This window comes from Gastrolobium bilobum, unplaced genomic scaffold (genome assembly GCF_033153095.1).
Source record: "Gastrolobium bilobum isolate Gb01-03AN ecotype WA unplaced genomic scaffold, APGP_CSIRO_Gbil_v1 utg22780, whole genome shotgun sequence".
Lineage (NCBI taxonomy): Eukaryota > Viridiplantae > Streptophyta > Magnoliopsida > Fabales > Fabaceae > Gastrolobium > Gastrolobium bilobum.
The window spans coordinates 135,317-150,543 of record NW_026895620.1 but is presented as its reverse complement, the minus strand read 5'-3'; the positions used below and the strand labels follow the sequence as shown (position 1 = coordinate 150,543).

Here is a 15,227-nt window from a genome sequence, read left to right as displayed (position 1 = left end):
TTTAGAAACACGTTAACTGTTGTTTTTCCGGACCGTTATTTTGATTTTCATTCACATATGATGGTTAATCTCATGGCCTTATGAAGCGCTAAGATAATTCAAAATTGTACATATTTTATGTAATATAAACAACTCAAGCATTATTTTTTTGTATAAAAAAAAAAACAATTTTCTTACATGTAAAACAGAACATAAAATACGAGTCCTATATATTACACGAGTCCTAGATATTACAATCTCGTTTTTTGTGTGTTGGTTGGGGGTAATACAATCTCAGATTTTGTTGTTCATGACATCAACGACATTATTAAACTGTCCTTAAATAATAAATACCAATGCATGTCAACGACCAAAGTTCAGACCATACAAAAGCATGCTATGATAATTATTACGATGTTCAGAAAATAAACTAATTAATCAAGTCATGCCCAACCGTGGGGTCCAAGAGGAACGGCCCAATCTTCAACCCCAACATCATCTGGGCAACCACTTGAAATCCGTCTAGATTGGGGTCGAATCCCATTGATTTTTGGGCTTGGACTCCTTAAAAATTGATTAGCTGTAGTGGCCCCACCAGAGCTGGATGAGTCACAGCCCAACCCAATAGCAGGACTATTCCTAGTGGATGAGTTCCAGTGAGGCCCAGATGAAGTCCGTTGCTTAAATGGGCCTTGACTCCGAACCTTGGCCTTTGCTGACTGGGTTGGAGCCATATAGCTAGGTACATTCCCACTGTGCTGCCGATGGTGGTGCCGATTGGAGATTGGGCTTGAATAAAGAAAGTCTCGATTCATGAGGCCCATGTTGGGGTGAGTTGAGTCCAGAGGCAGAACCATGTCCATTTCAACTGTTTTTTCTTCAGACATGTCATCTGCGGTGGCAGTGGCTGTATTAAGAGTCATGTATTGGGTCCCACGTGACCCCAAATGTCTAACATGGTGTGATTGTGATGACATCCAACTTTCCAACCAATTCCAATCGCTTCCAATATCATCACCATGTTGGTCTATCTGCAAATATTGCTTCTGCTGTTGCTGCTGCAAACAAAATGATTAACAATGAAAATGATTTTATTTTTTTGGTAATGATAATTGAATTTAATTTAGGGTTTATTGTTTCATATATCATAAAAGATAAATTTATCTTCTATATATAGATAAAAGTGTGTGTGACTCATATTTTTTCTTTCTCTCCCTTCTCCTCACTTGGACTTACATAGGTCCCACACACTTTTATGTATGTAAGAGATAGATAAATTTATCTCATAAAACATAAGAAATATTAAACTTTTAACTCATTGATATGGAATTGAATTAATTCTTGTGTAGCCACAGGACTAGTGTAAAATTCACTTTCAATTAAACCCCCATTAACAAAACGGGGTAAAGGAAATCTTGTATACAGTATTATACTTGCATATTTGTAAAAAAATTATTTTCTAAATTTGAACAAACGAGCTTTTAGTGAGAGCAATTTTATCACTACTCCATATTTATCCTCTTAAAACCACTCCCTATTAAAGACTAACTAGGGTAAGGTGAGGGTTTTTGAAAGCAATCTTATCCTTACAGATTTACAAAGAAATTACGGATTTACATTTTAACCTTCTAAGCGACTATTGTAAGTAACAAAAAGTAATTTCAAAGGGAAAAAAAGAAAAGAAAAAAAAGAATAACCTGGCAGTTGTAAGCGTATGCAAGAGCTCTCTCCCTTTTCATTGCAGCTTCATGTTTCATCAAATCACGTTCCTTAATTTTCTGACTACTTAGTCGCCTATTTTCCCAACCATCTGAGTTTAACTTTGTCACGGGGCTCATAAGCTTAGGTTTTTGTTCATCGAGTTCTCTTTGCTTCTTCTGAGTCAAGTGGAGTCTGCGAGCTCTTACTCGTGCCTGTACTCGGACTAATGCTTGCATGCACCGCATTGTCACGTGCGCTTGCTTGCGCACATTATGTCCCCTCACAAGTGCTTGCAGCCTCACTAATCCCTTCAAAGCACGCAATGCACGTCTAGCCTACACAATTCAACACCCAATTGCAAATTGAACACTGTCCTTACTTACTTGGGTACCAATTAGTTTAAACTTTAAAGTCACAAATAATTGCAACATAACTAGGGATAATTAGAATGGATATTTATATATAATATAGACTCATGGAATTCAGAGAGTACTGGTGTGCCACGCTTAACTAACACATTCACAATGTGTGGCAAAGGCCAAAAAACTTGCCAGAGTCTATACGCAAAGATATTAATATCAGTTGACAAAAGAGATAACTTTGAGCTATGTGTATAAAATTAATGGATGGGTAAGCACAAACAACCAACCAAATGGTCAAGTTAATTCATGAATATTTTATTTACCCTATCTCCTCTTTATTATTCCAACCTAATAAGGAAAATGATTGAGTTCCAGTTAGTTTTGAGCTACTTCATATGCTCGGAATACAAACATTTTCAGGGTAAGTTTTACTTATATATATAAAATAAATTAATGCAAGGTTGAATGCTTGAAAAAGATGAATGGCGATCACATATAATACGGCAAGGGTCATTCATTTATTATAAATGCATGTAACTGTAAAACTGTGGGAGTAGGTGGAATATTTATGGCCCAACCGGAACCAATGAATTTCTGATGTAACACACTCTGATGTTAAACAATGAACAACAACTTGACCAAAAAAAGACAAGAATAATTACTGAAGTTAGTAAGAGAAAGACAAAAGACAAAGGAGGTCCTTACAAGGTATCCTCTGTAGTATGATTGAATGAGTGTTGCTGCAGATTCTTCGTTAGAGTAGCGTCCATAACCTGCCAATTTCACAACTCTAGCAGCTGCTTGAGCAGCTGCAACTGCAGCTTCAGCAGCTGCGGCAGTTGCTGCAGCAAAGGCAATGGCATGATTTCTATCTTCAGTCACAGGTGTTGATGTGGTACTTCCCTCATTGGTGACATCTGGAGAACTCTCTGGAGGAAAATTCTCAAAAGACACCACCTCTGCAACTTCATGCTGCCATTTCTCTTCCTTGTTTTTCTGAAAGTGAAAACCCCAACATCAATTTAACTCCTAATTAGCAATCTTTTTGTTGGAAAGTCAAACAATAACAAAAATTAAACAGAATAACGTGTTTTGTTTAACATGATGGAGATCTATCATGGGAAGCACATGATGATCAAGATGAATGATGTGATGGGTTAGGTGGTATGATAACTATGTGACACAATTACTAGTAAAATTATTTGATACATGTTCACATGATGGGGACCATATACACACATAATTACATACTGTATTGGGTTGATGGTCCTAAGGGCCAGTAAGATCACCCTTTGTGTGGTTGCACAAAAGACGACAACAGCAACAAATAAGAATTTCACTTACTTTACTTATGAACGAGATGTTAGCCTTTAATGTGTAAGGTAAAGTGCAATGATAGCAATACTTATGCTGCAGATATGCAGATAAGCAATTTCTGCTTTCTTTTGGTTTGTTGGGGATTCAGGAAAGGGCCATGACTCGTGACCTAAACACATGACTAATTCAAGAACTTCGATGTGAACCGGTGATCAATGACATGATGCACAATTAAAGTCGTCACAAAAATATATATTAGAATAACGTATAACCAGTTTCGTAACGCATATAATTAAGATGAAAATTTTTACGATTATAAAAATGAAAAAGAAGAGAAACTAAAAATATAAAATAAAAAGGTGTCAAGAAGTAAATCACCAATTTAGTATTGGAAAATTTTCAGAACATCAATTTTGTCGCAAAAGATCAATAACTTATCTTTAAATGGTAATTTTTGTTATCAGAAAACATCAATTTGATCCTAATAAACAGTAATGTTCAAACAATTTCGATGGCAAGAAATTATTAACTAATGACCAAATGGATATCATAATCTTTGAAGGAATGAATTAAGTCGATCTTCCAAAAATCTCTTAACTGTCAAAATGAATATTGAAGAAAAAAGAAGAGACAAGGCAATGAAATTTACTAATGAGCAGTGATTATGCTTTTGGAACGTAAATCAAAATGGAAACTCCTAACGCATTAAATTTTTTTTTAGCAGAATTGAAAATAGAAAAAAAAAATTAATTGGTCCTAACAATCAAAGAAGAAAGAAAATAGAAACATAGCACCCCAGCAAATAATTTATTCACAAAGAAGAAAACAAAAAGCAGGGAATGAATGGATCACCTTCTTTTCCGGCACCGGCGAGTCCTTAGAAGATGACTTGAAAACTTTCTTCACTGATGAGAACCAGCTTCCTCCTTTCTTCCCCATCTGCTTCTTACAACCACCACCACCATCACCATCATCATAATCATATGTATTACCAATTCAGACATGTCAGAACCTTAAAAATCGAATTGTTACCGTTTCAAGTATTCAACGAACCGAAAACATCCCTTAGGACACGTTACGTTAAGGCAAAAAACTGTGTACTAAATTTCAGAGAGACAAGAAAACCGGTTTAGGAACAAACCTGTTGTTGGTGAGACAAATGTTGGTGTTTGGGATCAGTTGGATTGGACCTTGACGTATTGTGTGTGTCATTTAGCAGAGCCCGGAAGTTCTGAACTCTTAATTCTGAAGCAGAAATCAGAGAGAGACAGAGAGAGAGAAAAAAAGGATGAGGATACAGTCACAGAGAACGCGTGTGTGAGAGAGATAGAGAGATTATTAGTAACTTTAATCCAGTAGGTGGCAGAAATAGAATCTAAATATGAAGAGAAAATAATATGGATGAATAGATGGAATCTATACATATTCATATATATACTAAAAAATAGATGCATAGATATAACCTGACGATAATATTCACCAAACATTTATGATTGTATTTAATAATACAATTTTAATTTATTATAAAGTTCATATTAATGCAATTTTTAATATTTATTATAAATTTAATATTTAATAAATATTTTGAAATTTGTATTAAATATTTTGATACCGAATTGATTGTACAACCGATGCGTTAACTATATTGAACCGATCCATACTCTAGTTCCCGGATCAACCTGCGAGGCTGCGCCAGTTCGATCCTGATTTGATATTGAAGTTGATTTATTTGGACATACATATTATTTTAGAAAGAAGAGTAAAGATTATAATTATTAATAAAAAATTAGTAAACTGAATCCTAATAATTTCAAAATTTGTTAAATATATTTTATGAAAAATATTATATTTATAACCTCCTTTCGCTACAATATTTTACAATCAAATCTTAATAATTGATTTTTATTAACCTGACGATTATAATTTATTGAGAATTAATAATTAATTAATAAATATGATCTAATAAATTATAACGGTTAGATTAACGAAAATCAACGGTTAAGATTTAATTGTAAGATGTTATAAGCGAAAAAAGATTGTAAATATAATCTTCCTCATATTTTATTATACCTTTAACTCTTTGGCATTATTTTTTTCTCTCTCTCTCATATTTATCATCATTAACTGGTGGGTGTTGAGTTACTTTTCTCCAAATAGATTTTCTCGTGTGTTATTTAATACGATCATATAATATGAGATAATTTTCTAATTATACAAAAATGAATTAACGGTAATAATTTTGTAACTACTTCTCTCAATGTGTGTTTTGTCTTTTCCCTTTATCACTATTGATTCGTTTTTGTATTGTTAGGATTCTTCCATATGACACAGTCATTTTAAATAACACACCAGAGGATCTACTCTCACTTTTTCTTGAATATTTTTTCACCTAAAAAAATAAAATCGCCACACTATTTGAAAAAACTTAGCCACCTTTTGAAAAGGCTTAAGAGTTATAATTTTGAAAATGTATAAGTTTTCATTAAATTCAAACAATAACTTCTAAATAAACTTACACACTTTTGAAAACTATTTGTTGTTTAGTTAAGAAACCAAATTCTTTAAAAAAATTGAATAAACAATTAACTTTTATGAAAATATTAGTGAGCCCCTTGGAAATTACGGTAAAAAATCAATATTCGTCACTTACTTAAAATTAGAAATAAAACGAAATAAATAGTACCTTTTTATGGTTGGAGGGAGCATTATATGACATAGTTTTAAAATAATTTCTATATAGGACGAAATCATTTCATATCAGTATAAATTATAATTTTAATCTTAATTATTAATAATATTTATATTTAATTATTATAATTTATTGGAAATGTGAGTTGTTAAATATAAGTGCGTCAATACGTAAAACTTTGTGTAAGACTATGATATAAGTTGATCTTGCCTCTTTTATATATAGTTGTAAGTTGTTGTTACGGGGAAAAGAGGTCCTACCTATCATAGATGTTGGGTAACTTTTGGCTTAAGATTACTGAGAACAGAAAAGTTGTAGTGGAGCAATTCACATCGTAGTGACATAAAATTGTCCTTCCGCAATTGTTGAATAATGAGATAATCTTTGTGTGTGAGTTTTGCTTCGTTATTTTTCTCATAGACATATAATTTAAAATGGGGCTAATAGGTACAATGTATTAGCATGTGTGTAGGGCAACCAATTCTTGAATTTTGTTTCTTTTATACATATGGCTTGACATAAAATCTCTATAAAAATTTGTATTTATTTAACTATTTTGAGTAAAGCTCGATGGTGTGCCAACTAATTCCTAATTCATAATTTTATCTCTTCCTATTTTCTCTCTCTCTCTCTATAATCCTGATTCATTATACGTACAAATACATTCATGCAAAGATATGTGCTAATAGCATTTTAAATTCATATATTCCTGATTCATTGTACGTACACATACATTCATGCAAAGATATGCGCTAGCATTTTAAATTCATGCTTACATATAGACATTTTAAAATATAAAAATTTGTACTTGTACAAAAAAATATATAAAAATTTGTCTTTAAACATTGTAACCTGTTTACTTTATATAGAATTATAATTATCGGTTTTATTTTTCTACTGTTACGGGAGAGAGTTATCTGCAAAAAAAATAATAATTACATACTTTCGGAGTATATATAATTGTAATTATTATTATTTTTCTCTCCGTCACATCAATTGACAATTCTGAGAAGAGAACTTTTTTTGCAGCTTTAAAAATATCACTATGTAGAAACTGAAATAGAACATCACAATTAAATTAAATATACATATACAAAGAAAAAAGAAACTATATATTTTGCCGAGTTCTTGATGTGATTCACAAGTAAGTCACGACTCACGAGCTTGATCCCTTGCTCGCACGCTATGTACGCTGGCCTGTCCATTCTTTGCATAATCTTCAGTCAATCGGCCCCACTCCCTTTAAGAAAAAAATTATGCCAAACCACCTCACGAATGAGTGTGACTCATGTCACATGTGGTATTAAGATGCAAACCAAAACTAGTTTACCCATTTGATCAGGCAGATATATATTAGAGGTTTGCAAGGCACTGTTCATTGAAGGATATGAAGTAGGTGATAATGGAAACTGATCCAATATATATAGATTAATTTCTTCCCTAGGGTTCCATATCTTCTATAGTGTTCCTTTAACAATATTCTTCTTTATCCTGACTTATGATAAATAATATATCCTAATATATAAGTTGGTACCTTTTAGATTAGATTGCCTAATTTTGTAAATTGTGCATAAACAGCACAAATTTTAATTGAAATCTTGATAAAAATAAAAATAAATGTTGAAACAGATCAGTGTATATAACCAGCCCATGAAAGCTGAAACATTTCAACGTAATAAATAAATGTTTCTTTCCCATTATGTTGAGGTGTGGTGTGTGAACGTTTATTGCTACACGCACTTTAGGAAGTTCTGATTATGGTAGATAGAAAATGAAAAAGGAACCGAAGTTTTTAGACCATGAAAGGCTTTGGCCTTGGAAGATTGCTTATTTGCTTGCTTGCATTGAAAGGTAGTCACACCGCGGAGCAAGGTAAAAGGTGTGCGTTAGAAAGGCGAGTAGTCTTATTAATTTATGTGCCCTCTTTTTTCATGCATTTTGAGATGGATATAATTAAAGTTTGGTGACATGCACCTTTCATCATTTTTATTTATTTTTTATATTATGTGGTGCTGTTTTATTAAGTACGATCCATTGGAGCCTACCTCATGAAAAAAATTCTCCTAGCTCATTGTCCTAACTAAACAGGAACAGCGACCTTCGGTGCTTGGTCTCTGCATGAATCAATTTATATGCCAACCACAGATTGAAAACTCTAATTAATTCAGTTATCTCTTGTTCTGTTACAATACCAAAATATATATTCAATCCAAAAACTTAAACAGTTGGGTGATGGTTTTTTAATCTTTTATATTATTTTCTAACACATTTCTCACACAAGAGTGTTTTATACTTGAAGTGTGGATATTGCATATGCCCAATTTTTAGTTTATCTTGTGCTTATTTAATTCTACTAAAAAGTGGGGGTGACGATGATCGAACCCGTAATCCTGAAGCTCTGATACCATATAAAGAACCAATTTAAAATAAAATTTTAAGATGTTAGGATGACATTATATTAATAATTTTTATATATCTCTAACAAAAATATTAAAAATTCCTAATTATTGGAGTTAACTATTTAAGATTATTTACACCATAGGTGTCGATGGCAATGGTTAAAAGTGATTATTTGAATCCAATTTTTTTTTAGAAGCACCTTTGCAAAGATATTTGGCCTTTATCACACCTGGATCTTATGTATTAATGGTAAAGATATATGCTAACTATCCACTTTATCATCAATTAGATGCATATGTTTTTTCCTTATATTTTAGGAAAAAATAAAAAAATAAACCTTAATATTATCACGCTAATAACATATGTGTGTGGTAAAAGTTAAAAATTAATCTAAAAGGTTGCATCCAAATTATTAATTCTAAAAATAACCCATATGTACCCATAAAATAACCCACATGTACCCATAAACTTATGTTATTTGTATTTGATTTCACAACAGGAATAGAAATTTTGGCGATTAATCAGTGGAAATTGTTAAAGACAAAAATCAATGAAGATACATTATATGGAATATGAAAATTTCTTGTACATATTCATTAACAACTGCTTCTTTTTTGTATTTTTAAAATTTTTAAAATATCTGACTAAATGATTTATGTGGATCCATTGTCATTTAAATGATTTTAGACATTTGTCGCTGATTGTTCCTTGTTTCTTTTTAATTGTGAAGTTTGTTGTCCATCTACGTTGATGTTCTTCACAAGTCACAGCTAGGAGTATAAATGGGCCAAGTTAGGCCAGACTTTGGCTTTGATAGCCTAAGTCTATGTAAAATATTTAGAGTGTATACTGATCCATTAGTCCATTAAAGTCTTGATTTATAGGTGTGGCTTGACTTATTATAAAAAACAAATAAATATGACCAGCAAGGCCTACCAAGTTGCAAACTAAAGTTTATAGGCCCAAACCAAATTAAAATATAAAAGTTAAAAAAATTTATTCACAAAGATCACATGAAATTGTTATAAAAAAAAAAGATCACATGAAATAAATATTCATTAACATCACATGAAATAATGTTCATAAAGATCATATGAAAATGTTCATAAAAATCACATGAAAATTTTATATATGTATATATACCTATAATTTGCACTTTCTTTAATTGGTCTAAAAAGGCCAAATATAATCTTTTGTGGGCTGACCCGCAGACTTTAACTCATTTTGACACCTCTATGGCTATCCCCTTCTATAGAGAATTCTTGTGCTAAATCATGTCTAAAAGGGCCAAATATAATGTTTTGCGGGCTGGCCCGCGGGTTTCAATCAATTTTGATACCTTTATGCCTATCTCCTTCTATAGAGAATTATTGTGCTAAATCATGCAATAAATGGACCCTCAATTCTTTCGAAGGAGGAACTTGCCTCAACTTCTCAACAAACTAAGGAAAAAATAATTATTCAAATAAGTGGCGGAAACAAAGATATCGTCAAGAAATAATTTATATTAGTAATTAACAATAGCTATGAATCAGTAACGCCGTAAGAGTGGTCTCATTGATCACCTCTGTACTTATATAAGGTTCAAGAGAATTCCCAAATTTCTCTCCAAACAAAGTTCTGAGCTCACGCAATTCTGGCAGATCAAAAAACCTAGCTGCAGCATACATAATGATGGTATAGCTTCCTTGCATTCATCAGGGCAATCCCTATTGAGAAAGATTATAATATTGTCACGATAACGTGGAGAAGAAAGTAAAAAATAGTGACAAAAACAAAATACTTAAGTAATAATATAGATGCTTCTAGTGGACTAGTGGTCATGTTGGTCTTAAATTTAGTGCATTTGCATTGCCATATGTGAATCTTTAACCCAAATTCGTTATACAAACGGGGGTTGAACTTGTAAATGGTTGAATTGAATTTATATAAAAAGAGAACATTCCGTAGGTAAAAAAGAGGGAATATTCAGTGATTCGATATATAAATAATTTGTTAAGCGTGAGACATAATCAAAGAACTGCAGTCCCATTCAATCGGAACAAAGGAAACATAATAGTGAAAATGAAAAACAAAATAATCTTTTACTGCAATTTAGAAATTTATACCTCTACTTACAAAGGTCTTGAAGAGGATCGAAAATGCATCCAACAAACTTTGCAATGAGCTCGTAGCAAGACAATTCATTTTGCTCCTTCGGAAGAACTTCAGCCTGCTTCCACACTGCAAAGAGTTTAATGTCCAAGCTAATTATAATAAGTTCATTGAGAGAAGAGTTATCTCCTCTCGTTCTACCGCTCCTTTATTATATTTTTTCAGTCTATGTCCATTCACTCTAAAAGTGCTTCCAGTTTTCTCATTTATAATGACAAATGCTCCATTGGATAGTTCCTTGATGATTTCATAAAGTCCATCCTATCTTGATTTCAACTTCCCTGGGAACAGCCTTAATCTTGACCGGTAGAGCAATACTTTATCACCAACTCCCACCTCTTTTGACATTAGCTTTTTGTCATGCCATTTTTTCATTTGCTCCTTATAAAGACTAGCATTCTTATATGCTTCACTCCTGAATTCTTCCAACTTATTCAGTTGGAGCAATCTCTTTTCCCCCAGCAAGTTTAGTATCCATGTTCAGCAGGGTAATTGCCCAAAAAGCTTTGTGTTGTAACTCTAAAGGAAAATGGCACCTCTTACCAAATACAAGTTTATATGGGGAGCATCTTATGGGCGTACGGTATGCCGTCATGTATGCCCATAAGGAGTCATCCATTTTGTTGGACCAATCTTTCCTGGTGGGGCTCACAACTTTCTCTAGAATTCTTTTGATTTCCCTGTTGGATACCTCTACATGCCCACTAGTCTGCGGGTGGTATGGAGTAGCAACTTTGTGATGGATATCATATTTCTTTAGGAACACTTCAAATTGTCTATTCACAAAGTGTTTTTCCCCATCATAATTGCTCTTGGGGTTCCAAAGCGAGTGAATATATTTTTCTTGATAAATTTCATCACCACCCTAGTATCATTTGTGGAAGTGGCTGAGGCTTCCACCCACTTTGAGACATAGTCAATTGCTACAAGTATGTATTTATTGCCAAAGGAAGGCGTGACAGGCCCCATGAAATCTAGTCCCCACACATCAAACAGTTCAATATCCATTATAGGAGCAAGGAGCATTTTATGTTTTCTTGTGATGTTCCATATTTTTTGACACATGTTATAGTTTTGAGCAAACTTGTTAGCATCTTTAAACAAGGAAGGCTTATACATACCTGACTGAAGTACTTTAGCTGCAGTTCTTGTTCTAGCGAAGTGCCTTCCATAAGGTGAATTATAACATTGCTCCAAGATTTGTTGTTGCTCTTCTTCAGGAATACATCTTCGGAGTAATTGATCATAGCATCTTTTAAAGAGTAGAGGATCATCCCAAAAGTATTTCTTTGCTTCATGGTGGAATTTACTTCTTATTTGATAGCTCAAATGATATGGTTCTACTCCAACCGCCAAGTAGTTCGTGATATATGCGAACCAGGGAGCACTTTTCTCAAAGAGCATAATGAGTTATTCACCAGGGAATGTTTCTTTGATTTGCTCCTTATCTTCCCGAGATTCTTCCTTTTTCATTCGAGATAAATGGTCTGCAACCATATTGTCGCTCCCCTTCCTATCTTTGATTTCCATATCAAATTCTTGGAGAAGGAGCACCCATCTGATCAGTCTGTGTTAAGCATCTTTCTTGGCAAATAGATGTCTAACTGCTGAGTGATCAGTCAACACCGTCACCTTGGAGCATATCAAATAGGATCTAAATTGATCGCAAGCAAAGACAACTTCAAGCATTTCTTTCTCTGTTAGTGTGTAATTTACTTGTGCCGGAGTAAGAGTCTTACTGGTGTAATACACAGTTCTAAAGATTTTGTCTTTCCTTTGCCCAAGCGCTGCTCGCAATCCATATTCGCTGGCATCACACATCAACTCGAATGAGAGATTCCAATTAGGACTTTTTTTTTTTGTAAATATTCCAATTAGGACTTTGAATAATGGGAGAAGAGACAAGTTTGAACTTGAGTTCTTGGAAAGCTGTCATGCATCTCTCGTTAAAAGCAAACTTCTTATCTTGCTCCAGAAGTTCACAGAGTGATTTAGCAATCCTTGAGAAATCCTTTATAAATCGCCTGTAAAATCTGGCGTGGCCTAAAAAACTTCTGATTCCTTTAACTGTGGTTGTTGGAGGCAATTTTTCGGTCGCCTCAACTTTGGCCTTGTCTACCTCTAAACCCTTGCTCGAGACTCTGTGTCCAAGAACAATTCATTCCCATACCATGAAATGGCACTTTTTCCAGTTCAGCACTAAGTTGCTCCTAACACATCGCTCCAAAACCTGCTCAAGATTATTCAAATAGTTAAGAAAAGAGTACCCTATAACAGAGAAATCATCCATGAAAATCTATACTGCTTATCTTACTAAATCAGTGAACAAAGCAAACATGCATCTCTGAAAAGTAGTAGGAGCATTACATAAACCAAAAGTCATTCTGCAGAAAGCAGAAGTTCCAAATAGACATGTAAAAGTGGTTTTGTGTTGATCTTCAGGAGCAACCACAATCTGGTTGTAACATGAATAACCATCTAGAAAATAGAAAAATTCTTTACGGGTAGCACTGTTTAGCTTTCTATAATCTGGTTGAGGGAAGCGAGGGAAGATGATCAATAGTGACAAATAAGAACAATTAAGGTATGTGATGTTCTCTTAGGATGTGCATGACAACCATTCTATTCCTTAGCACTGTTTCTGAAAAGAAACAATTCTTTTCTATTTCTGTTCCATGGAACAGTTTCTGAGAAAAAATATCTTTGATAACATGTTCTATTTTTATTTCGAGAATGAGAATTGTGTTTGATAACATAACAAATAATATAATAAAAAATAATTCCTATTAAATATAAAAAAATTTCGAATCATCACTTTCCTTTCCATATGGTGTGGTTGTGGTGATGGTGGCGGTGAGGGGTGGCATGGTGCACTACTAGAAAAAAACCTGTATAGCGACGAAATTGCTATAGAAATTTCGTCGCTAATTTCATCCTCGCTACTACTTTCCGTCACAAATTCCCTCGCAAATTGTTTGCTGCGAGGGAATTTGTGACGGAAAGTAATAGCGATGATGAAATTAGCGACGAAATTTCTATAACAATTCCGTCGCTATACAAGTTTTTTCTAGTAGTGGTGGTGGTGGTGACGGCGGCGGCGGTACGACAGTGGTAGTGGTGGGGATGGTGGTGGTGGAGGTGACGGCAGTGGCTGCGACAATGGTGGTAGGGATGGTGGTTGGTGGTGGCGACAATGGTAGCGGTAGCATGGTGGTGGTGGTGACAGTGGCTGCGGCAGTGGCGGTGGTGGTAGGTGACAGTGGTGGTGGTGGTGGTTGGCGGCGGTGTCAGTAGTGGCTGCAACAATGATAGTGGTGGTTGGTGACATTGGTGGTGATGGTAGCGGTGATGTTGTGGTGGTGGTAGTGGTGGTGATGGTGGTGGTGGCAGTGGCGTGGTGATGGCGATGGTGGCGGCAGTGGTTGCGATGATGGAGGTGGTGGTTGATGGTGACAATGACGGTGATAGTGGTGATGGTGGTTGCAGCGGTGGTAGTTGTGGTGGTGGTGATGGTGGCATGGTGGTGGTGATGGGTGGAGGTAGTGGTGATGGTGGCAGTGGCATCGTGGTGGTGGGGGGTGGTCATGACAGCACTAGTGGTACGACGGCGGCGGTGATCTTGTTGGGATGATGGTGGTGGTGGTCTATGATGCACGGACACGGGACACGACACGACACGCCGACACGTAAATTCTAAAAAATGTCATATTTGGACACGTTGAGACACGTTTTGATATGAAATAAAATTTTTAATATATATAATATAATTTATATTTAATACATATAAGAGTCCGTAACAAGTCATATAACCAATCAAATATTTAAATTTCATAACATAAATATAAATATAAATAAATTTTCGTACTCTGTTAATTTTTCATGTCAAATTTCATAAAAAAAAAATTAATTTATAAATTATTTCTTTTATATTTAGTTAACAAATAAAAATAAAATTTATTTAAAAAAAAAAACGTGTCCGAGGGTTGACTGCGTGTCTAAAAAAGTTGTCCGTTTGTCCGAAAAATGTGTTGAAACGTGTCGGAGAGTTGACCACGTGTCCCCAAATATTGACCACGTGTCGGACGCGTGTCTGAGCGTGTCGGAGCGTGTCCGTGTCGGACACGTGTCCGACACGCAAATTTTTTCTCACGGAGCGTGTCCGTGCTTTGTAGGTGGTGGTGATGATGGTAGAGGTGGAGAGTGATTAAGAGAGATAAGTGTTTCTCATTTTGTGTTCGAAAATAAGAATTTTTTTATTTCTTTTATATGTTCCCTAGCACAAAAATTAATCTGGTTTATCCCGGGAATAAAAAAATAAACTGATTTTACCAAATGAGTTTTCTATCCATTTTTGTTCCCGAGAATAGAAATGAAAAAAAAAATTGACTCTGGGAAGGTTGTCATGTGCACCCTTATTATTTTGGCCATTTTATTCTTAGAGGCTGTTTGGATGGGCTCTACCATTTCAAAAGCTGTTTTTTTTTAAAATATGAGTGTTTTAAGGATTTTTTAACTATTTGGATGGTGACTTTTATAAAAAGCCAAAGCTAATGAAAAAGTCAAAATTTTGCTTTTTTCAAAAGCTAAGATTTTTAACTTATGGGAGAAGGAGAAGCCAAAAACGG

At 34.3% G+C, this 15,227-nt stretch overlaps 1 protein-coding gene across 3 annotated transcripts; it reads right to left on the bottom strand.

The window, feature by feature from the left end:
• Positions 1-208: 208 nt before the first annotated feature.
• LOC133284830 (protein IQ-DOMAIN 21-like) lies at positions 209-4,733 on the bottom strand. 3 transcript variants are annotated; one of them, XM_061481944.1, is made up of 5 exons: positions 4,501-4,733; positions 4,212-4,304; positions 2,748-3,038; positions 1,677-2,015; positions 209-1,037 (listed from the first exon to the last, which is right to left on the bottom strand). In XM_061481944.1, exons 2-5 carry the CDS (start codon positions 4,296-4,298, stop codon positions 423-425), a joined length of 1,332 nt encoding a protein of 443 aa, XP_061337928.1. In that variant the 5' UTR covers positions 4,299-4,304; positions 4,501-4,733; the 3' UTR covers positions 209-422. The 3 variants fall into 3 exon arrangements, with proteins under 3 accessions (XP_061337928.1, XP_061337936.1, XP_061337932.1); XM_061481952.1 differs by having other exon boundaries at positions 209-1,034; XM_061481948.1 differs by having other exon boundaries at positions 4,212-4,298.
• Positions 4,734-15,227: the final 10,494 nt, after the last annotated feature.